General features: G+C 24.6%; 4 protein-coding genes across 7 annotated transcripts; 1 reads left to right on the forward strand and 3 right to left on the reverse strand.

Moving 5' to 3' along the window:
• Positions 1-20: 20 nt before the first annotated feature.
• LOC122857329 (NIF3-like protein 1) lies at positions 21-1157 on the reverse strand. The gene is made up of 4 exons (XM_044159449.1): positions 834-1157; positions 661-769; positions 431-595; positions 21-363 (listed from the first exon to the last, which is right to left on the reverse strand). Exons 1-4 carry the CDS (start codon positions 1155-1157, stop codon positions 92-94), a joined length of 870 nt encoding a protein of 289 aa, XP_044015384.1. The 3' UTR covers positions 21-91.
• A 30-nt stretch (positions 1158-1187) lies between these two features.
• On the reverse strand, positions 1188-2505 carry LOC122857342 (probable cytosolic iron-sulfur protein assembly protein Ciao1). 2 transcript variants are annotated; one of them, XM_044159462.1, is made up of 3 exons: positions 2457-2505; positions 1848-2304; positions 1188-1762 (listed from the first exon to the last, which is right to left on the reverse strand). In XM_044159462.1, the coding sequence occupies exons 2-3, from the start codon at positions 1989-1991 to the stop codon at positions 1253-1255; spliced, it is 654 nt and encodes a 217-aa protein (XP_044015397.1). In that variant the 5' UTR covers positions 1992-2304; positions 2457-2505; the 3' UTR covers positions 1188-1252. The 2 variants fall into 2 exon arrangements, with proteins under 2 accessions (XP_044015397.1, XP_044015398.1); XM_044159463.1 differs by having other exon boundaries at positions 1848-1995; positions 2457-2502.
• Positions 2506-12871: 10366 nt separating this feature from the next.
• Positions 12872-16074, forward strand: LOC122857275 (MATH and LRR domain-containing protein PFE0570w). Its single transcript, XM_044159362.1, has 2 exons — positions 12872-13143; positions 13223-16074. The coding sequence occupies exons 1-2, from the start codon at positions 12886-12888 to the stop codon at positions 15803-15805; spliced, it is 2841 nt and encodes a 946-aa protein (XP_044015297.1). The 5' UTR covers positions 12872-12885; the 3' UTR covers positions 15806-16074.
• Positions 15843-20632, reverse strand: LOC122857281 (disco-interacting protein 2-like). Of its 3 annotated transcripts, XM_044159376.1 has the most exons (8): positions 20242-20602; positions 19590-20100; positions 19268-19515; positions 19068-19180; positions 18764-18980; positions 17612-18646; positions 16881-17011; positions 15919-16801 (listed from the first exon to the last, which is right to left on the reverse strand). In XM_044159376.1, the coding sequence occupies exons 5-8, from the start codon at positions 18879-18881 to the stop codon at positions 16094-16096; spliced, it is 1992 nt and encodes a 663-aa protein (XP_044015311.1). In that variant the 5' UTR covers positions 18882-18980; positions 19068-19180; positions 19268-19515; positions 19590-20100; positions 20242-20602; the 3' UTR covers positions 15919-16093. The 3 variants fall into 3 exon arrangements, with proteins under 3 accessions (XP_044015309.1, XP_044015311.1, XP_044015310.1); XM_044159374.1 differs by having other exon boundaries at positions 15843-16801; positions 17612-18980; positions 20242-20632; XM_044159375.1 differs by lacking the exons at positions 19268-19515; positions 19590-20100; positions 20242-20602 and having other exon boundaries at positions 17612-18980; positions 19068-19204.
• Positions 20633-25177: the final 4545 nt, after the last annotated feature.

Below are 25177 nucleotides of genomic sequence, written 5' to 3' on the forward strand. Positions count from 1 at the left end.
AACAAAACAACTTATTAAAATAATTTTTAGATATACAAAAAGTATTTTTTATTTTTAATTTAAATGAAAAATTGATGTTTTTATTGATCATTTAAACTGTTATCAATGGATCAACATCAGTTTTTGATACAATAATATTAATAGAATCATTGTCTAATGTTGTTTTAAGTATTTTTGAAAATTCAGTTAAAAATCCACGCTCACTATCCGAATGATTTGTCAATATAACTGTTGTTCCTTTGTGTACAGCATCAAGAATATCATGATGAAGCATTTCACCAGTGACAAATAAATCAGCATCAATATTTTTTAATACTGATGCACCAGAACCAGCACAAACAGCAACAGTATTTATCATTTTTCCTATATAAATTAAAAATTAATTAAATAAATATAATTCAACTTTTTTAATTATAATAAAAATTATTACCAGAAGGTTGAGCAAGTGCTAATCTAACGTGTTTTAAATTAACACGTTTTTTAACAAGTTCAACAGCTTCTTCAGGTGTTAAACTTCCATTGATTGTGCAAATTCTTCCCATACCATTTTCTGGATTACTTGTTGAACGTTCAATTGGTTCACTTGTTTTAATATCTAAATTAAAAATAATAAAATACATTGTTAATTAATAATATTAGGTTTTAGTTTTATTTTTTTACCAAATGCATTTGCTAGCCAATCATTAACTCCTCCTTTTATCGAATCGAAACTTGTATGTGGTGAGTATAATGCAATTTTATTTTCCAAGCATTTTGCAACAATTCTTTCCTTAAAATTTAAAAAATTTAGAAAATAAAAAAATTAATTATTTAATAATATATAGATAATTTACCTTCCATGAATTATTTGTGATTCTTTTAAGTGGTGAAAAAATTGGTGGATGATAAGATATAATGAGATCAGTATCAAAATCAACAGCTTCTTTCATAACATTTTCAGTTAAATCATTTGTTAATAAAATATTTTTAATATTTTTTTGTACTGTTGGTTGAATTAAAAGTCCAACATTATCCCAACTTCCAGCCAATGATAAATCAGCATAATCATTTAATGACTTGACAACTCGTTCCAACGATAATCCATTATTACTTGACATATTTTTTTTAAAAAAATGATTACAAGTTTTTAAATTATTAAATATTTTACTTGTAAACATTTAATATATAAACTTGAAATTCTAAAAATAAAAAAACAACAAACAATAAATAATTAATTTAGCATTTTATTAATAAAAATAAACATGATGTATAATTAATCATAATATCTCCATATTTTAATATTTCCATCATCACCAGCAGATGCTAGTAATCCACTTTCATTTGGATTCCAACAAACTGAATTAACATCAAGTTTATGTGCATTAATTTCACAACAAATAAGATTAAAATTATGACAATCAATATCTTTATAAATTCTAATATTATTATCACCACACGCTGTTACAATAAGACCTGTATTTTTACACCAATCAACATCATAAATTGGCCCATCATGATCACCATTAATTGTCGTTAAACAATTCCAGTTTAATTCATTATTATTATTTTTATATTCTTGCCATATTTTAATTGTTTTATCATCACTACATGTTACTAAATATTTTCCAGTTTTATCAAATGATAAACTCCATACTGTTGATGTGTGTGATGACAATGTTGTTGTACAAATCCAATCAACACCAGTTGGATCTTCCATAAATAATTTAACTGTATTATCATAGCTTGATGATGCAAGTATATTTTCATGTGGATGCCATTTGACCTTTAATCATGACAAAAATATAACGATTATTATTAAAAAAAACAATAACAATTATTTTCAAATAATTAGTATATTATTTAATTACCTTTTTAACATCTTGTGTATGTTGTGTTATGAATGATGCACATTCATAATCATCATCATCATTTTTATCCCAAATCCATATTGATTGATGTTGCAAGTAATGATCCATCATTTGACCAATCAATACTTTTAACTTCTGATTCATGTCCCTCAAGTTTTGTTATAAATTTTATATTATTTTTAATTATTTTATATAATGATACTGTACTATCAAAACTACATGCTGCTAATATATCATCATATGGTGACCATGATACTTGTCTTATTGTACGACTGTGTTTATTACTTATTGTATTTATTAATAACCAGCTATTATTATTTTCTTTTTGCCATATACGAATTTTTTTATCTTCACCACATGATGCCAATTTTTTTCCATCATTGTGCCAACAAATATTCCACACTTTTCCACGATGATCATGAAGACATTTGATTAATTTTAATTTTCCCATTGTTATCTGAAATTTTATATTTTTTTACTTAGGTATTTATTATTATTCATTATTTATAAGATTATCAATATTGTTGGAACAAGTGTTGGAATATTTGTTAGCCAGAAAAAACAAAAAAAAGATCGTTTTTTTTTGTTTTTTAATTTAAATTAACTTACAATTAACATATTGATGATAAATCAGTTTATTAATTTTTATCTAACCTTGGTTTATCGAAGAAGAATAATTCAATTATTATAAACAACAATTATTATTTTTTTTTGTTTTGTTTAGATTTAGTTAACTCTATTGAGAGGTTAGATTTTGAATGATGATAATGTAACTCTCGTCTCTCCCGGTCTCTCCTGACAAAGTCTTCATCATCATAATCATAATAGATATAAATAACAACAAAATTAGAGCATTTTTATTTGTTATAAAACATAAATAATATCAATAATAATTAATAATTTATTGTTAATATATTATTTATCATTTAAAAGTTGAATTGATATTTAATTTATAATTTTTCTTTTTTCGATATCAAATTAGATTTATTTATTTACATAGGTATTTGTTTATAAAAAATATTATAAATAATATTCAATGTTAAAAACAAATACACAAAAAATAAGGTCATTAAAAAAATAAATATTTGTCAATTTAAAGTACCAAGAAAAATTAATTTGCAAAATAATAAAAAACTGCTGATTTATGTTTTAAAAAAAAAATATTTCAAGAATTTATATCAGTGGCACAAATATAAAATTATGCAATGATTTGAAAAAAAAAAACCTCAATTAAATCAGCTAATTTAATTATTATTATTTGTTTTTTTTTTTTGTAATAATTTTAAGATGAAAAACAATCAACATTAATATGATAATTGACTTCCTACTTCCTTATTGAATAAAAAAAAAAAATTATAAAAAGAAATGTTCAAGTCATTGATTGATCATAAATCATCAACATGTTGAAGAATAATTTAATTATTTTATTTTGTGCTGGAATTAATTTATCTCAAAGTTTTTCATTGAGTGAAAGGCATCCATATTCAAGATGTCCAAATTGTCCTAGTGAAGAAGTTGGTGCTTTCGGTGGGCCTTGGTAAGCAAAAATACCAAATTAAAATAATCAACTATTAAAAGAACAAAAAAAACAACTAATATATTAAATGTTTAAAATAATAATCATATTTTTTTTTTTAGGTTTAATCCAGTTTTAAAAAAATATTTACCATTTGAAATTGTCCCAGAGCAATTGAGCATTAATATACCAACAAATAAAATTATTACACCACCAAAAAGATCAATTGATGAAAAAATAATAACTGAAAAAAATAACTATGTCAATGATGATAATAATAGAAAAATAAATATTGAAAAAAATTTAAATAAACTAAGTTATGAAGATAAAAATTTATTGAAGAATAATGAAACGACTACAGATAATATTGATAAATCAACAGAAGAAATTTATGTTATCTATGATAACGAGGACAATGATAAGTCTCCAGTTGATATTTCATTGGATAGTAATAAAAAAATAAATGAAAAATCTTCATTAATTGATGAAAAAAAAATTGAAGATATTGTTTCACATGCAATTTTTAAAGTTCAAAAGTTACCAATGAATTTTTACGAAAAAAAATCAGCCAAGTATATTGCTGATGACAAAGATGATGATGATGAAAATGATGATAATTTAGATGATAAAAGCTTTAAAAATATTGAATATTTTCCAGTATCAAAAAAAGATATTGAAAATCTTTTTAATAATTCAGAAGTTAATGACAATTCGAAATTATCAAATGACAAAAATTATCATGATGATGACAATGAAGGCTGGAATGATTCATACTGGCAAAAATTTGGTATTAAAAGTAGCAAAGAAATAAATGAAAATATTAAAAATAATACATTTATAATTAAAAAAAATAAATAATAAATTTAAAAATAGTCAAAATCAATCTATAAATAATTGTAAAAAAATTTTTATTTTATTTTTAAGTTAATTGTTTTTGTTTGTTTTTTATAAAAAATTATTTTGTAATATATTGGAATTAATAAAATGTGTCTACGCAGCAATTAAAAAATAAATAAAATACATGAAAATAATTGCAAAATATTGACATACTTAAATATTATTAAACAGCAAAGAGGTAAGGGTAAAAATTTACCTTTTTAAACTCGATGAAATTTTAAAAAATCATCAGTTATACAATAATCATTGATTAATAATGAATATTAAAATTAAAATATACATTTTATTAACAATTATTGTGTTATCACAATCAATACCAGTAAAAAATGTATCAAAAAATAATAAACCAGTACCATCAAGTGAAGAAGAAGAATCAGTGTCATCAACAGATAAAGTTGAATCAAGTGAATTTGAAGAAAATGAAAATTTAAATCGTACTAAAAAATCACCATCAATTTGTATACATTTGTATGATGATGCTAGAAATTGTGGTTGTGGATCGATTGAAACCAATGTTTGTGATCATACTGATCAAAATAATTGTAATTGTAATAAAGATGTCAATTCACAATCAACAAGTGATGTAATTTCACCTTCAACTTCATCTTCACCATCACCACCACCATCACCAACAACAACAACAACAACAGCACCTGAAGAAATTAAAATACAAACTGAAAAATCTCACATAATTGGTCCATTATTTATAAAAGATGTTTGTCTAGTATGCGGTGGTAAAAAAAAAGAAAGTAATGACGAAGAAGTTAATGATCAATGTAATTGTCCAAATAATTTAATTTATAATACACAGGAACCACCAAAAGTAATTGAATATGATAAAAATTTATATAAAGAATTGGAAAAAGAAAATATTGATGATCTTTGTGATAAAATGACAACAACAACAACAAAGCCAACAAAGCCAATAAAAAACAAAAATAAGAAAAAAATTTTTACAACAACTGAGAAGCCAAAAATTGATCAAGATAGATTAAATAAACTTTTTAAAGAATTTCATATGACAAATGAAAGATTAAATAATTATTTAGAAGAACAAAAATTACAAAATTTAAATAAGGTAATAATATTTTATTTTTAAATATAATATTATATTGTAAGTAAATTAATTAATGTTCTTTTTTAATTTTTAGAATTCTTCAACAATTAAACCAATTGTTAAACAAGGACGAACTAGATCATATAAGAGTGCACGTAATAAAGAAATTTCATCATGTAATGATGAAAATCATCATCATCATAAAACAACAAGTCGTCCAAGTGGTAGAAGAATTTCAGTAAGATCAGCAACTGAAACAACAATTTTAACAACAAAAAAAAATGATAATAATAATTCAGAAAATATAGGAACAATGAAAAATATTAATTTATCAACAACTGAATTATTAAATATCATGAAAAAAATTGAAAATTCAAGTTCAACTAAAACTCAAGTTTAAAAATACATTTTTTTTTTTTTATATAATTTAAATATTTTATATATTTTCTCAATTATTATTATTATCATATTTTATATTTACTATGTGTTATTATTGAATGAAAAAAAAAAATAAAAATTCATTAAAGTTCAATTGAGCTATCAATTTTTTATCAATTTTAATATTGATAAAACAAAAACATGTTATCATTACATTTTTTTTTCCTTAATTTTGTCATGTTTGAAAGTAAATAATTATCAATTTGATAAATCATGAATCATTTTCTATCATCAATTGAAACGTGACATTTGAAAAGTTAACTAATAAAATTGAGATCGAAATGGATTTTAAAAAATTATTATTTGTGTATACTTTATTATTGATGAATATTTTTTTAGTAACTTGTGATTATAATAATTATTCAATGAGTAATATCCAAAAAAATATAAGAAAAAAAATTATTGATGCACCAAAATTATGTCCTAGAGGTGAACTTCGTCAAGGTAAAAAATGTTACAAACCTGAATAAGGTAACAAAATTATTCATCTATAACACTAACAATAAAAAAATTTAATAAATTTTATTTAATAAATTAATTTTTCTATTTTTAGATTCTAAAAACTGATTAATTCAAAGAAAAAAAAATTCAATAAAACATGTTACTTGTATTTGATTTTTAAAAATTATAAATTTTTATAAAATTTATATAATTAATAAAAAATTAAAAAATAATAAACATCTCCAAGTCACATGATTATATTTTTTTAATTAAACAATTATTTTATCTAGAATAAAAATTTAAGATTAAATATTTCTTAGTTTTTTTTTTTTTTTTTTTGTTTCAATAACATTGATAAAATTTAATTTCATTTAATATATAAACTTGAAATTCTAAAAATAAAAAAACAACAAACAATAAATAATTAATTTAGCATTTTATTAATAAAAATAAACATGATATATAATTAATTAAATCTCCATATTTTAATATTTCCATCATCACCAGCAGATTTTAATAATCCACTTTCATTTGATTCCAAATAAACTGAATTAACATCAAATTTATGTGCATTAATTTCACAACAACAAATAAGATTAAAATTATGACAATCAATATCTTTATAAATTTAATATTATTATCACCACATGCTGTTACAATAAGACCTGTATTTTTCCAATAATCAACATCATAAACTGTCCATCATGATCACCATTAATTGTCGTTAAACAATTCCAGTTTAATTCATTATTATTATTTTATATTCTTGCCATATTTTAATTGTTTTATCATCACTACATGTTACTAAAATATTTTCCAGTTTTATCAAATATGATAAACTCCATACTGTTGATGTGTGTGATGACAATGTTGTTGTACAAATCCAATCAACACCAGTTGGATCTTCCATAAATAATTTAACTGTATTATCATAGCTTGATGATGCAAGTATGTTTTCATGTGGATGCCATTTGACCTTTAATCATGACAAAAAATATAACTATTATTTTTGTAAAAACAATAACAATATTATTTTAAAATAATTTAATTACCTTTTTAACATCTTGTGTATGTTGTGTTATGAATGATGCACATTCATAATCATCATCATCATTTTTATCCCAAATCCATATAGATTTATTATTGTACTTTGTACTTACCTAACCTATCTTTTGATGCTTTAAATTGTCCATTTATCTCTTGGATTATTTATTGACAACATATCAAGAGGCACGGTAGTGCCTCGAGTCAAGTATGAGAAAGAAATATACAGCGTTACCAACTCTGGCAATGGCCACGATGGTATGAGGAGGGAGAAAAGATGGTATATTGGGGGAAATGATGGTATGTTTGAGGTCGGTAAAAAAGATGTCAAATTACATATATATAATTTTGATTTTGAAGGTATATAGTGGAATAAACGTGAACGATATACAAATTTATTACATTACATACATAGTTAATAAATTTTTTGAAATAATTAATATAAAAAAATATGCATAGATATCATTATTTTATCAGATTTTTGTTACTTTAAATATTTACCAGTTAATTTTTAGCCAAAGAAATTAACTGGTATGTCCCATCTTTTTCTTATCCATTTGTCAATACATAGCTTTTTATTTATATTTAAATTAATAAAAAGCTATGGGAAAAATATTAGCTGAGGAAAGGATGTTGCCTACATGTTAATTTATAGAAAATTAATTTCGCCAAAGAAATAAACATGTATAGGCAACATTTTTTCCTTAGCTAAAATTTTTCCCAAAGCTTTTTATCAATTTAAATTTTAAAGAAATAAAAAGCTATATATAGGAAAAATGGTAGCTAAGGAAAAGATGTTGCCTACATGTTTATTTCTTTGGCAAAATTAATTTTCTATAAATTAACATGTAAACAACATCCTTTCCTTAGCTATACCATTTTTTCTATAGCTTTGAATTTATTTAAATAAATAAATTTTTTTATTTTATGATTTCATTCAAATAAAATAATAAGTAATTACTTAAGCTTAAGCTACATCCATTCCTTAGCTACTTGTCGATAGCTTTTTATTTATTTATTTTAGAATATTTTTATGTATTTATGAATTTATTATTTAAAGTCTTTTTGAGCTTAGAGTGAGGTATAAGCAAGTATAAAAAGTATAAGCAAGTATGAGTGTCATTTATACATACATACAAATGTTTACATATTACATATAAACACCATGGAGACCTCCATGATAAACACATATAAATGTTTACATTTATGACACCCGAAACCCAATGACATCACTCTACTTATCACTACAGCTTATCCACTCTACTTGGCTTCGAAAAAACAATTAATTTAAAAAAAAAAGAAAAAAAAAAAAATCTGTCCCGAAAACCAAAAAGATGGTATATTTCTCATACCATCGTCTCTCATGATGGTAGATGGTATCAGAGGCGTTTTGATGGTATAAATACCATCAAGATGGTATGGTTGGTAACGCTGGAAATATATATGTGTTGATGAGAATATGTGTGAGATGAGATTAACTACTACTACCGTGCCTTATTATACATCAAATATTTTGTCCCCTTCCGTCTCAAATCTTTTAGAAATTTAATTAAATTTTATGGTTGAATGGAGGGGATGTTGAGGTTTGTAATGATCCAATAAATCGATGTCAAGCTTTTTATAAAAAAATCGATTTTTCATTGCGGTAATATATATTTAAAGCATAATTGATATTTACGGTCTTTGCGTTTTTATCAAATCGACCAGATTTCTTCCGTTCAGTTGGTAAAACTTTACAATTACTTTTCTTCTCTTTTTTTATATTTTGGCTGCACTGCAGTATGTTATTATCATGGAGGTGTATAAGGAGGGTAATCTCTCGAATTTCACTGAAGCTCACAGAATGGAGCAAGTCAGTACGTTTTTCTGCCAGTGATGACGCTAGTGGGACGAGTGCCCAAAGTCACATGTTGTTTTTGTTTATATTTTTTTTTTTTTTTGTGTGGCCCGGTTTGAGTATTTCTTCTTTATTTAAAAAAAAAAAACAACTACAAAATACATTATTTATTTAATAAGTAAAATTAAAGCAATTTATTTTGATTTAGTGTCTACAAAAGATAAAGCTAGGAATTAATGTTGCTTACCATATAATTTCTTTTATAATCACATCAATTTTTAGCTTCATCTTTTTTTTAGCTACTGTTTTCATTTGGTATTTTTTTTATGATAATGAATTACTTTAATGTTAAATAAATAATTTTTTATTAAAAAGATCATTCCAAATAAATTTTATTTCAATTAGGTACATGTGATGCAAATGTTGACATAAAAAATAATAATATAGTCCAATTGAAGTATTGAAAAAAAATATAAAAAATAGACAACTTATTGAGGATGAATATCAAAGGTGTGTTGTACAAAATTTACAAAATGTTTATGATGACATTAATGCATAAAAACCAGGAAAACCAAGTTTTTTAGATAAATTAGTTATATGCTAAATAAATAAATAAATAAATAAAAAAAAGTCAAAAAACACCAAAGGGTTTGTATTTGTATCGTGCTGTTGGTGATGGAAAACCATGTTGATGGATCTTTTGGATTGTTGTATATATTATATCACAATTATTTTAATAATAATAATATAAATAAATAATTAATGAATATCATTGTTTGCAGATTGAGAAAAAAGAACGTGTACATTTTTATTTATTTATGCTAGATGTACATAGTAAAATTCATCAAGTTAAAAAAACAATAAAACGTATTTATAGTAGTACAAAACTTCGACCATTTGATCCAATACCACCAGTTGCTGATATGATTATTGAAAAATCATGGCTATTATGTTTTGATAAATTTCAGACAAGACAAAATTAAATTTATAAAAAATCATGATGAATTAAAAACATTAAATTTATTATTTGATAATCATAGGTAACTGATATTGCTGGTATTTTGATAAAAAAAAATACCAAGCACAAGCAGGAGGCTAAAGAAAAGATGAAGCTAAGAAATTAATGCAGCAAAAGGAATTATGTGGTATAAGCCACATCAATTTCTTATAGCTACATTTTTTCTTTGGCCACTGCTTGTCCTTGGTATTTTAATATATTATAATGTATTAATTTAATTTTATTTGTTAAATAAATGAGTAAAATTCCAAGGACAAACAGTGGCCAAAGAAAAAATCGAGCAAAGGAATTACTGCAGCCAGAAAAATTATTGGATAAGCAGCATTAATTTTATAACTCTATTTTTTCCTTGGCCACTGCTTAATTTTGTATTTATTATTTAGTAAACAAATAAAATTATAGCAATATATCCTAATAAAAAAAATACCAAGGGCAAGCAGCGGCCAAGGAAAAAATGGAGCTAAGAAATTAATGATGCTTACCACATAATTTCTTTGGTCACATCAATTCCTTAACTTTTGGTCTAATAGTAGCATTTTCCAACTAAATCATCTGGGTCTTGTATTTTGATAATATAACAGCGATTTTTACCTTGTCCAATTTTTAATCTTTAATTAATTCCTGAATCAAGTGATACAACTAAACAATAATTTTTTAACACTTGTATAAATGGAATAAAATTTTCTCTTTGTAATCGACTTTCGTGTAAATCATCAGGAGCTGTATTACTTGTTGTAACAACATGTTAATGATTGCAATCATTACACGTTCAAATAATTCAGTAAATAATGGTTTTAATATCGTTGCATCAGCAACATCATCTGAAATCTATCAAAATATAAAAGCCATGATTTTTCAATAATCATATCAGCAACTGGTGGTATTGGATCAAATGGTTAAAGTTTTGTACTACTATTAACACGTTTTATTGTTTTTTTAACTTGATGAATTTTACTATGTACATCTAGCATAAATAAATAAAAATGTACACGTTCTTTTTTCTCAATCTGTAAACAATGATATTTATTAATTATTTATTTATATTATTATTAAAATAATTGTGATATAAATTAGCTTACAACAATCCTAAAAGAGATCCATCAACATGGTTTTTCCATCACCATACAAATACAAATCCTCTGGTGATTTTGCTCTTTTCTTTTACCAACTAATTTCTCCAAAAGACTTGGTTTTCCTGGTTCATATCCATTAATGTCATCATGAACATTTTTTTTTTTTTTTTTCAAATTTCAATTGACTATATTATTATTTTTATGTCAACATTTGCATCACATGTACCTAATTGAAATAAAATTTATTTGAATGATCTTTCTAATTAAAAAATTATTTATTTAACATTAAAGTAATTCATTATCATAAAAATTACCAAATGAAAACAGTAGCTAAAAAAGATGAAGCTAAAGAATTGATGTGATTATAAAGAAATTATATGGTAAGCAACATTTATTCCTTAGTTTATCTTTTTCTTAGACACTGTAAATTAAAATAAATTGCTTTAATTTTACTTGTTAAATAAATAATGTATTATGTAGTTGTATTATTTTTTTACATAATGAAGGAATACTCTAACTGAGCTACACAAAAAAAAAAAAAAATATAAACAAAAACAACATGTGACTTTGGGCACTCGTCCCACTAGCGTCATCACTGGCAAAAAAATGTACTGACTTGCTCCATTCCGTGAGCTTCAACAGCTCCCTATGCCAATACACAGTGTGACGTCACAGATTACCCTCCTTACAAACTTATGGTTATTATTTGTTTGTATGCAATGACATAACCTCTAAACTAATTTGACAGCATAATAAATTGTTTACTTCTCATTAAAGATGTGATATTCAACAAAACAAAGTTTTGGCAGTCAGTAATTTGTCAATTAATTGTGTTTAATATTAATTAAGATGTGACAGAAAGACAGCAGTTAAAATATGTTTTAACGTTGTAATTGTTCGAATCCATTGAAAAAAATTCTTAAACTCTGACCCCACCTGGTTTTTCCCAAATAAAATTTCAGTATTTAATACATATTTTACATCAGGTATCAAGTTTAAAATTTTTTTCAATAGTTCAAATTTAATTACAACGTTAAAATATATTTATTCTGTATTTCTGGTATCACATCTTTGCTCAATATACACACAATTCGTGACAATTTCTAATACTTGACACTTTTTTGTAAAAAACTTGTTTTGTTGATATATATTGTAAATTATATTATAATATTTATAACAATAATATGAATTGTTATTATTAATTATTAACGTAAAAAAAAAAAATTGTTATTCATTTTTAATCTTAAAATTGCAGTCTCACATTTTACATAAAGATTTTTAAACAGTCTTTTTATATTTTTTTTTAGAAATATAAATTTTGTTATTTTTTTAGTTCAAACAGCAAAATGTGTTGCTGAGCTAGTGCAACCACTTTTGACAAATTGATTATTATTATTAATGTACATTTATTTTAAATATTAATCAATAATTTAAATAATTTATTTAATAAATTGACAAAATTAAATTAAATTTTAAAAACTTGATAAAATTGACCTTGATAATCATTTTTATTTTTTCTCTTATTATGATGTATTATTTTTTTTTCATTCGCACTAGTCGAATATTATTGATTTCTCATAACCAAAAGGAAATGACAATTATCTCAAGTGTTAAAAATTAAATAAGATTTAAATTGGATGAAAATTGGCAAAAAATAATTAAGATATTAATTTGTTTTTTTTAATTTGTTTTTTTAAAGGATATTGATGATAAAATTATGGACAGACCAAAAATTGAATTATCACTTCCAGCATCACCTCATTATGTTAAACGTCAAGATTCAGGTGTACCTGATGATTTATCAACACCATCAGACAAAGAATTATCAGAACAACATGATGATGATGATCAAAATATAACAATAAATAATGATTGTGCATTAACAATTATAAATACAGCTGATAATATATTATCATCATATAATAAAGACGGTAGTGATTCAGGTGTTGAAGGATGTACTGTTGAAATAGCTCGGGTAATTATAAAAATAAATAAAAAACAAAAAATATATATGCTTATATTATAATTAATAATTTTTTTATTATTATTTTTAGATAAATGGCTGTCGAGGTAGTTGTAATGGTCTTGATGAGGCAAGTTGTGATTCAAGCTTAGTAAGTTGTTGTTCAGTTTATGAAGATCCATGTGCCATATTAAATGATGATACACCACAAACACCAAGTAATGGATTATCATTAACAACAACAACAACATCAAATACATCATCACGTAATAATAATGAAGGTATTGCCAGTTCAAATTCATCATTAGCTGGTTCATCAACATGTGTAAAATTAAATAAAAATACTGATAAACGTCCACCAATATCATCATCATCATCTTCATCATCATTAACAACAACAACAACAACAACAGCAGCAGCAACAACTGGTACTAAAAAAAAACCAAGTAAAATTGATTTATCAATAAAATTGACATCAAAAAATAATAATCAAATACAAAATAATGATAATAATAATACACCACGTATTAAAACACGTACATCAACAATAAATCGTATAACACAAATGAAAAATAATCAGCCAATTGATAAAAAATCAATAAGAGATAAATCATTAATACGTGATGATAGTAAAAAACAATTAAATAATAATGTAACAACAAATTTAAATAAAATAAAAATAAGAACACGTACAATACCAGATTCATTAACATTATCAAGTACATCAGCATTAGCTAAAGAAATTGATAAAGATTTATCACAACGTTCATCATCATCATCAGTACGTTCAGTATCATCAAATGTATCATCAAAATATTCATCAACAACAATAACAAGAGGACGTTCAATTGTTGATGAAACACGTAAACAATTATTAACAAAAAAAACAATAAATGATAATAAAAATACAATTGATACATATGCAACATTACCAAGAAGAAATATAAAAAAATTAAATGATAATAATAAAAAAATAATAAATAATAAAAATAATGAAAAAATTAAAATATATCATGAAATAAGTTGTCAAACTGGATTAACAAGTGATGATATTGATAATATATTTGCTGGTAATCCAGTATTTGTATCACCAAATAAACCAGATTATAAAAATATTGATATACAAACAGATATTAATATACAAACAATTGATGATTATAATAAATTAAAATTAAAATATAATGAATTAAATAATGATAATGAAATGTTAAAATTAAAATTACAAAATATTGAAAGACAACTTGAAAATGAAAAACTTAATAATAAATTTATCAATGATAAACTTGAAAAAAATAGTTTAAAAATTATGAATATATTAGGTTTAACAAATGATAATGATAATGATAATTTTAATAAACTTGAATGTCATATACATGAATCAGAACAAATTGTTGAAAAACAAAAATTAGAAATTAATAATTTAAAATCATTATGTATGCTATTAAATAATAATTTAGAAAAAAATATAAATGAACAAAAATTATTATTAAAACATCAACAAGATGTTGAATATGAAACAATGGAATTAAAAGAATTTTTACAAATTGAAAAAACAACAATGAATGAAGCTATGAAAGATATTGAAAATGAATTAGCTGAAAAAAATTTAATAATTAATAAATTAAATACTGATATATTATTGAATAATAATGAATTAAAAAAATATCAAAATATATCAGAAAAATATAAAAATGAAAATTTAACATTATTATTAAAATTAAAAACATTTGATTATAAATTTCGTGAATTATTATTAACACAAGGTGCTGCTGTATCTGGTGCATCAGTTGCTTTAAATGGTCTTGGTACAAGAATACATGGTTTAATTGAACAATTAATTAAATCATATAATATATCAGAAAAAGATTTAGAAGATGTTATTTATCATAATGAAGCATATTGTAAATCAAATAGTAGCAATGAATCATCACCAGTATCATCAACAACAACACCATCAATAACAGCAACAACAACAACAACAACAACAGCAAGCAAAAATATTAATGTTAAAAAAAATAATTCATTTGTATCAGCAGTTTTATGTGCCATTAAAAATGCAGCACAACAACCATTTTTACGTCAACAAAATAATAATAAAAAATTGCTATTTCATGAATTAAGTATGGAATCATCAACTGATATGTTAGATTATGAAACAGAACCATGTTTAATGATGGAAAGTGTACTTGAAGATGTACCAGCTAATGATTATCATACTAAAAATATGTTATCTAGTTGTGATTCATTGAGACATTTAATTTATAATAATAAAGATGATGATGAAGATGATGAGAATGATGAGGATAATGATGATGATACAAGTTTAATAAATTTAACACATTCATTATTAAATAATAAACAACAAAAAAATGATTATTGTAATGATAATAATATTGATAATGATGATTCAATTAGTTTTTCTGATAATAATCATTCACATGATATTAATGATGATAAAAATATATCAACAATTGATTATTGTAATGCTGTTAATCTTGTTGATCAAGTCATTGATGTTGATAATTTTTTAACAAAATTATTAAAAGTACTTAGAATAATACAGCTAGATAATGATACATGTATCAAAGAATTACGTGATGAAAAATTAATACTTGAAAGTAAATTTGATGAAAGAAAAATTACATTAAATAATGATCAAATTATTGATAATTAAATTTAAATATATTTTAATTATAATTCTAGTCTAGATTTTTTTTTTCTTTAATATTATTATCATATTTTGACACAATGTATATCGTCTAATTTAAAAATAATTTTTTAAGACTGTTTTTTTTTTTTTTTTTAATTATTAACAATATTATTGCATATTTTTTTTTGCATTTTAATTAACTTTATAAATTGTACAGTTAATATAGAATATTATAATTTTTTTTTTTCAATAATTAATTTGCATGTTAAATAAAATAATTTTAAAAAACAAATTTTTATTTATAATTTTTTATTACCATGTTTGAATACGTCTGTGTAAAACACGTATTGAAAAAAAATTAAGACCAAGACCAGAATAAGGATCAAGACATAATGCAATATGTCTTGATGGATATAATTCACATGCTAATTTCATTGCACGACATAATGATGTTACAGCAGCATGTGACATTTTAATACCAGCTAACATACCAGTTGTTGATACACTAAAATCAAGATATGCAAGCATTTCAGCTGTTGGTGCACGATACATAACTGGTAATTTTTTTTTTGGCATATCATCCATATCAAGTATTGTTGGCCAACTTTTTATTTCAACAACATTATTTGCTTCTTTACTTTTTAATAATCTAACCATATTTTGATTTGTCAATACAAGAACAGATTTACTAACATCAACAATCATTCTAACTGTTGGTAGTGTTGTTTGTAAATTTTGTGGATGTGGTGGACGTATTGTAACTGGTACAGCACCAACATAAAGACAACCATAAAATGCACATATTAAATCAGTACCAGGTGGAAATAATAATGCAACATGATCACCAGTATTTATTCTTCCTTTATCAAGAAGTAAATTTCCAATTTTTTCAGCTTTTTTATGTAATTGAGAGCATGATAGGGATGTTGTTACTACTCCTTTTGCATTTAACAGCGTAAATATAACATGATCTGACGTACTCATAGCTCGCCATCTTAATATTTCCGATATAAATTGATACTAGACATGAAAAAAAAACATAATTGTTTTATTTTTTTCTCATTATTATTGTATGTTAAAAATAAATAGTTTTTATTACCTTCTTGGCATTATCACTGTCCTCATCAAGAACACCTAAATCTCTGCCTTGTGCTGATGCTAGACGATTACCCTGGACAATATTTCCAACCATTACACTTGCTGGTCCAACATCTGAAACAGAATCCCCCGCTACACGCCCCCGCACCATTTCATTAGTAAAACAACGCAAACACTCAACCCAATAATGAGTTAACACTTGCATTATTTTGATATTCTCATTAAAAAAAATTAATCTAATTTTATTATTTTTAATATGAAAATAAATATTTATATTTTTCTTTAAAAAGCGCAAGCGGTTTTAAAAGCTAGGACATCAAAACAAATAAATAAATAAATAAAAATATAAAAGTAATTTAAATAAAATAATAATTTTTTATTAAATAAATATAATAAATAAAAATTTAATAATAATAATTTTAAAATAGAAATTAAATTAATGCATAATTAAATTAAAAGAAAACTCCAGTGGCTCGCCAATGTCAAATAATAAATAAATAAAAATAATATTTTTAAAAACTGCTACACGCTGCTTCAAGACATTTCATTTTTTTTTTTTGCATAAAAAAATTAAGAGAGTCTCTCCTTTCGCGTTGAGTCGAGTATCTGCGTTTTTTTTTCTAATTTTTTTTTGGGATGACTTTAAAGTGTAGGCTAATAATAAGCGAGCACTGAAACTATTGGGAATAAATAATGACAAAAAAATATTGAATAATTAAATGAAAAACTTACCAGAATGAATTTCACGTGGTTTTAACAACATTTTAACAACAACAACAACACTACCAGGCATAACTTGTCCACAATCTTGTAATGTTAATGATGTTAATGAATTTTCTTGATCAACACGTACAACACCATAACTTAAACCAGACATTGATAATACACCACGACCAGTTGCATTAACACCAGCACGTCCAGGTCTACGTACTGATACAGTTAATGCTTCACTTGATGATGCACATGGACATACAGCATCTGGACGTAATCCTTTTGGTTGAAATACTGATAAAAATTGATCACAAGATGATAATGACCATGGGTTAGCACCATCAGCAACTAATAATAATCGCAATGATGCTAATGATATGTCTTTATGATCTTTTGTTGCTAATAAACCCCAATGAAGATCACGTGATTTAACAACAGCAACACTTGCACGATGTTTTGTTATCATTTGCATCCAACTTGCTGGATTAACTTTCATAAGTGCATATGGTATAAATATAACATGCATACCATTTAATATACTTGTCAATGTACTATGCCAAAGACCAACTTCACGTTTAAAATCAAGTACACATACAGCATTTTCACCTTCTGTATAACCACATGCCATTGTTAATGAACGACAATTTTCTAACATTGCTGATCTTGTTACAGTAACACCCATAACTGATCCATCTTTATCTGTTGAATATTCAATATATGCTGGTGTTTCATCAGTTAAACGTGGTTGTGGCATCCAATCTTTTGGTATTTTACCAAGATGTTCAGTTACAAACCAATGTAATTTTGGCCAACCTTTAAATGCAACAACATCACCAGCTGTTGTTTTTGGTAAACCTTTTAAACATGCTTCACTTGTTAGGGCAACTTGTACACCACAACTACCAAGAAGAAAACCAATTTGTTGTGAACCAGCATCTCTACGTGTTAATAGTACTTCAATTGGTACTGGTACAATACCAGCTTGTAAACAACCATAAAATGCACACATAAAACTTATTGGATCATTATTTGGATAAACAAGTGCTATTCTATCACCTGGTTTTAAACAACATTCACCAACTGTTCTTGTTAATGCACGATTTAATAATGTATATGCTATTTTATATGAACGACTTAATAATTTTCCATATGTTAAAGTTACAAATAATTTACCATTTGGATCAAGTACTGTTCCTGCTGGTGCTTTATATGTTGCTGAGCCATACCTTTGTATTGCTGCTTCTAATGATCTTGGTAAACCTGATGATAAATATCCAATGATAAATATCATCAACGCCACAACTATCACTAATTTTTTTTCTTTTTCTTTTTCGTCTTGGTCTTTTTCCTCTTCTTCCTCACCGTTATGCCGGCTTTTTACTGAACATTCCTGTAATAATAATACATAAACAATTTATATTTTGTCAACACAAAATAATATAATTATTATCTTTTTAGAAATGTATAATTAATTTACCAGTTTCTTCAGCAGCAGCAACACGTTTAGCTAATTCACCAACTTTTAAATTTGGAGGTTTACCATCAAAAACATATACTGGTTTTACATCATTATTAACAAGACGTATTGTTCTGTAAAAAATTTCCATACAATGACTGTAAAAATTAAATCAAATTATAATAAAATACATTACAAATAATATATTGGTAATTATTAACCTGGTTGTTTCACCATAAGTAGATGTCAATTGAGATCCTTCTGATCTGACAGCAATTAAAAATTGATAAAGACACATAGAAGCATCAATAGCAATTTTTCTACCTCAAATAATTAATTAAAATTAATTAAATAGTACATCTGGTACTGATAATGGTTTATCTTCATAAACATGTCGTAAATCATCACCACTACCTTCACAAAAAAGAAACATTGGATAGTCAACTTTTTGATTTGGTGGTACTAAAAACTGTAAAATAAAAAATAATATTCTTTTTACTATTGAATTAAATATATTAAAAATCATAAAAAATTTAAACTTACTGGTTCAACAATTTTAACAAAATTATTAAATATTTTGTTAAACACTGTGAAAAATTTGGTTTCCATACATCAACAGCTTCTTGACAATAATGTGAATCAAGATGAATTAATTTATCCTCTTGATGACCAATAAAATGTCTACCACCAATAACACCAATACAAACATCTAAACTAAGTAATACTGTTAAACATGATCCATATCGTGAATTTAATTTATCAGTACCTAATCTAAGTGGTACTAAAAGTACAAGTAATCTTCAGCTACCATCAGGAAGTTGACATAATTTTTTAACATCATCTAAGCAAAATGCACAATATTGAGCAACATAAACAGCAAAATTATTAAATTCATTATACATTAATGATGCTGTATTAAAAGCTTGACTTAAAAGATGAGCAACTGATGCTGGTTCATACCAATCACCAGCTCTTTTACTAGTTGATGCACCAAGTGTTACTTTTTCTTCTAATTGTGTTGTTATTGATAATTGATCAGGTCACCATCTTCAATCTATTTAATTATTTAAATATAAAATATTAAATTAAATGTAAATAATTTTTTTATTTTAATTATTATATATTATTAATTATCACGTCCAAGAAAATGACATACTATAATGCTTGTGCAAGCATCATTTATTATTGTACTTACCTAACCTATCTTTTGATGCTTTAAATTGTCCATTCATCTTGGATTATTTATTGACAACATGTACAACGTTATTATAATATTTATAGCAATAATATAAATTGTTATTATTAATTATTAACGTAAAAAAAAAAAAAATTGTTATTTATTTTTTGATCTTAAAATTGCAGTCTCACATTTTACATATAAATTTTTAATTAGTCTTTTTTTTTTATATTTTTTTTTATAAATATAAATCTTGTTATTTTTTTAGTTCAAACAGCAAGATGTTGTTGCTGAGCTTGTGCAACCACTTTTGACAAATTGATTATTATCATCAATGTATATTTATTTATAATTTCATTATTATTACTTTTTATTGTCAACTGTACTTATGACACTTACACCAATATACATACTTGTATGTATATCACCGCAAGTAAAATTGATATAAAATTTATAGGTATAGGTATGTATTGTTTGGAGTAATATGATTTTGATAATAAAATACAATGTCTGATTAATATAATAAGTTTGTTGCACTCATTGTTTAAGTAAATAATACGTATTTTTAACAATATAATTTCTTTATGATAAATTTTCTTCATCACTCACAATTTACTTAACAATATTTTAAATAAATATATATAAAAAAAAAATTAATTATATATTAGCAAAATTTATTAAACTTATAACAACAATTAATTTAACAAATAAATAATATTTTTAATTTTATAATCTATTTTCAAGTTGATACAAATTTAATTATTTATTCATTTGACATTTATTTGAATTTATCATTTTAGTTTTCTACCTTATCAATATATATATAAAATTTTAATTACCATTTTGGCCACTAGGATATTTTTTGGCGCTACTAAAATTCTATTTCTCGCATGTGAACTGTTCCTTCTCGTATATATAAGCAGTGATTTTCTTGGATAATGTATCACTTTCAATTATGGTACGTTGATCAGCAATGCGGAAAGCATTTATAGGTGGAAAGCCTTGGGGGCGGAATGCCTTCTGAGTGGAATACTCAATGAGTGGAATGCTCGTATGTATATACATACATATATATATATATATATATAAAGTTACGTGTATACTATAATGATTTGAGGAGGGGTTAATTAAATTAAATAGAAATTACAAAGGGGGTTCTCGACAAAAGTTAATTAAGTTTTTAAAAATACACAAGTAACCTTACATATATATATATGTATATATATACATATTTAATTAGTTAATTAAGCGGAAAGCATTTATAGGTGGAAAGCCTTGGGGGTGGAAAGCCTTCTGAGTGGAATACTCAATGAGTGGAATGCTCGTATGTATATACATACATATATATATATATATATATAAAGTTACGTGTATACTATAATGATTTGAGGAGGGGTTAATTAAATTAAATAGAAATTACAAAGGGGGTTCTCGACAAAAGTTAATTAAGTTTTTAAAAATACACAAGTAACCTTACATATATATATATATATGTATATATATACATATTTAATTAGTTTTCGCGATAATTATTTTTAAAAAAACGGTTCTTACAAATTTTCATTAAATATAGCTGCTTGTATTTTTACATCTTTAATTAAAAAAAAAAATTGTCTCGCCTCGTCTTTCGTCACATCTTTAATTTGAAAAAACAAAACATTGTCTCGTCTTTCGTCTTGTCTCGATTTACCAAAAAAAAAAAAAAAAAAAATATTGCTGCTTGTCTTCTCATCTTTAATTTGAAAAAAAAAACATCGCCTCGTCTTTCGTCACATCTTTAATTTGAAAAAAAAAACATCGCCTTGTCTTTCGTCTTGTCTCGATTTACCAAAAAAAAAAAAAAAAAAAAATATTGCTGCTCATGTCGTCACATCTTTACTTTGAAAAAAAAAAAAACCATTGTCTTGCCTTGTTTAATCCATTTATAATTATAAATTTTAGGACCTTAGCACTATGTTTAAATTTTCATTAGTATTCTTAAAAATATAACTGGTATATAGGCAGAAAATTTACACGCGTAGTGCTGAGATCCTACTTTGAATATAATCGTGTTCTATAACGTTTTTTTCTTTTTATTTGTTGCAGATTTTCTTGTTTCATATGATTCAGAAAGTAATATCAAGCGATTCTATTGTCTCATCAGTTTTTTTCAAAACTAATTTTCTTATTTTGTATTTTTCAAACCTTCTGTTTGATTTGTACTAGTTTAGATTTGAAGCTAAACATTATTTTGGAAATGGCTCCTTATAAGACAAGGTAGAAATTAATTTATTCATTATAATATAATAACAATAATGCGTATTGATGATATTTTTAATTAAATTTTTAATTAAAATTTTTAGATCATCATCATTACAAAAAACAAAACGTTCAACGCGGTCATCAAAACAAAATGAACGACGACCACCAAATATATCATCAATTGTTGATCCTGATACTGATGATGATGATGATGTCAACATGGTGGTAACACCTACACCATCAACATCTACGTCAATAAACAATAACAAGCAACAATTAAAAAATAATGATGGTAGTAGTAGTATTATTCAACGACTATCACAAGAACTTGCACGTACAGCAGTACTTGATAATAATAATAATATGGATATTGATGATGATTTAATTGTTGAACGTCAACGTCGTGAAATGACACAAATATTTGGTAGTCCAAAATCCATGCAAGACGAACAAGTAATCAAATCACAAGAATGGGTCGTTAAAAGTTTTTCTCAACCATCAACATCAGAGAATAATGATAAAAAGAGGCCGAATATATTACCTATACCAGATATAATAAATAAAAAAATTCAAAAAATGACACTACCACCACCACCACCGACACCACCATCACCATCACCACCATTACCACCACCATTACCACCACCATCATTTAAAACACCTACTGTACAACAAACACCAATAAAACAACAAAAACAAAAAAAACAACGCAACACACAAACAGCACAATCACGTACACCTTCACCTTCACCTTCATCAACATCAACATCAAGATCATCTACAAGTTCAATTAATTCTGGTAAAACATCAACATCAACAAAAAGACGTCAAAAATCAGCTGGTGCTAAAAAATTTGCCAATGAACCAGATAAAAAAATGTATACAATACAGATGGGTCTACGTACAATATTGAAAATCACTAAAGATACAAAATCAACTGATCAAAATTATAAAATTTATAGTAAAATTCAAAGTGACGTTGACAGAGTAGCTAAATGGAAAATTGGTGGGTCATATTTTTTAGAATTTTGCATAAATCATCATAGAGGCTGGCTATTAGATCATATTTTTTCAAATGGGGCCAAAAAAATTATCTCACAAATATTTAATATTTTAAAAATACCCATATCACAAGGGAGACAACCTACATATGACGTGAATTTGATTGAATTATATGATGAATATTGTAACATAATAACTAGGCTCAATGAAACCGATAATTTAAATATTCCATTAAGATTTGATGTACATGGTTTAGCAAAATTATGTGACGATCAAATTGAAACATATTTAACATGTTTTGAAAACAACATCAACACACATAAATATAAAAGATTATTTAAATTTATTAAAAATGAACTTAATATATCAGGTCCGGAAGCCTATAATATTTTATCTGATTTGATTGAGCGCAATATAAGACCAGAAAACATTAAATTATTTGATCAATTTAAAGATTTAAATTTTAAATTATTTAATAATAATAGTAACTGGCATAAATTTTTACCATTTTTCATTGAGCTACAAAAATTGACAACTAATTTCATTGTCGTACCAATTAACCATTTTGGTTGGCATCATGTTAGATATAGTACATCAGCATTAAGATTTTTTGTAGGACAATTATCAGATGTAAAATTATCTGAAGAATGTAAAACTTTGGATGATAATGCTTTATGGAAAAAAATTTTTAACATTGATCCTGAATCTTCACTCGGCAAAAGATTTTATCTATCATTAACTACTGATGGAGCTTCAGTATCAATTCAATGCCAAAAAGATGTAGTGAATAAAAATAATAATCTTGATAATAACAATATTCAAAAGGATGTACCAAAAATTACAATTTTAAGTCAACATTCGCTTGATGATTTAAAAAATTACAATATAACACATTATTCATCAATTGATCAAGGACAGAGATGTGTTGTATCAGGGATACACTTTAAAAATATTAGTGATTTAAAAAAGAAAAGTAAACAAAAAAGATTTGCCATAAAAAATTCAACATGGTTGTATAAAAGCGGTTTTTTCAGAAATGAAAAAAAAAGAAAAAAAATAACAAGTAACGTTGATAAAAGGCTTGAAGAAATTTTGCAATCAGTTGAATTTAAAGATATTTTAAATTTAAAAAATCCAATCAATTATTTAATGAATTTAAAATTTCGGTTACTTTGCTTTGTTATACAACAACCGGTTTATGGCACTTTAAAAATGACACTACTTAAATGGAATATTTCAATAAGAAAACGTACTTATCTTGATGATTTAGCGTATTTTATTGCAACTGGTCAAAGAAAAAAAAAATATTTGAAAAAAAAAATTATTGATGAAAAGAAAAAAACAAAAAATATAAAAGCTAAAGAATTAAAAAAACTTAGAAAACAAAATTATTTAAAAAATCATCCATCAGATAAAGATAAAAAAACTAAACATCAATTAAAATTAGCTCGTAAATTAAAGAGCCAAGTTGAACATGCTGCGAAAAATAAATTAACCATGACAGGTAAACAAAAAAAACAACGTGAAAGAAATCGTAAAAGAGAAAAGAGATTAAAAGAAGGCACGAAAATTTTAGAAAAACAACGTAAGCTTGAGTTAAAATTATCATTTGAAAAACAACAATTAAATTATCATCAAGAAAAAGAGAAAAAAAGAAAAGAATATAATAATAATAAAAATAAAAAAATTCATAATAATAGTAATAATAATA

Source organism: Aphidius gifuensis, linkage group LG5 (genome assembly GCF_014905175.1).
Source record: "Aphidius gifuensis isolate YNYX2018 linkage group LG5, ASM1490517v1, whole genome shotgun sequence".
Lineage (NCBI taxonomy): Eukaryota > Metazoa > Arthropoda > Insecta > Hymenoptera > Braconidae > Aphidius > Aphidius gifuensis.

Excerpts from the sequence above, each read along its gene's own strand:
- LOC122857329 (XM_044159449.1), bottom strand. The coding sequence starts at position 1,157 with ATGTTTACAAGTAAAATATTTAATAATTTAAAAACTTGTAATCATTTT. Across the intron at positions 596-660 it reads TTGGCTAGCAAATGCATTTG|ATATTAAAACAAGTGAACCA; the intron begins GTAAAAAAATAA and ends TTTTTAATTTAG. Across the intron at positions 364-430 it reads AGCACTTGCTCAACCTTCTG|GAAAAATGATAAATACTGTT; the intron begins GTAATAATTTTT and ends TAATTTATATAG.
- LOC122857342 (XM_044159462.1), bottom strand. The coding sequence starts at position 1,991 with ATGAATCAGAAGTTAAAAGTATTGATTGGTCAAATGATGGATCATTAC. Across the intron at positions 1,763-1,847 it reads ATACACAAGATGTTAAAAAG|GTCAAATGGCATCCACATGA; the intron begins GTAATTAAATAA and ends TCATGATTAAAG.
- LOC122857275 (XM_044159362.1), top strand. The coding sequence starts at position 12,886 with ATGGACAGACCAAAAATTGAATTATCACTTCCAGCATCACCTCATTAT. Across the intron at positions 13,144-13,222 it reads GTACTGTTGAAATAGCTCGG|ATAAATGGCTGTCGAGGTAG; the intron begins GTAATTATAAAA and ends TATTATTTTTAG.
- LOC122857281 (XM_044159374.1), bottom strand. The coding sequence starts at position 18,881 with ATGATATTTATCATTGGATATTTATCATCAGGTTTACCAAGATCATTA. Across the intron at positions 17,012-17,611 it reads ACCACGTGAAATTCATTCTG|CGGGGGATTCTGTTTCAGAT; the intron begins GTAAGTTTTTCA and ends GGGGGCGTGTAG. Across the intron at positions 16,802-16,880 it reads ACAGTGATAATGCCAAGAAG|TATCAATTTATATCGGAAAT; the intron begins GTAATAAAAACT and ends TTTCATGTCTAG.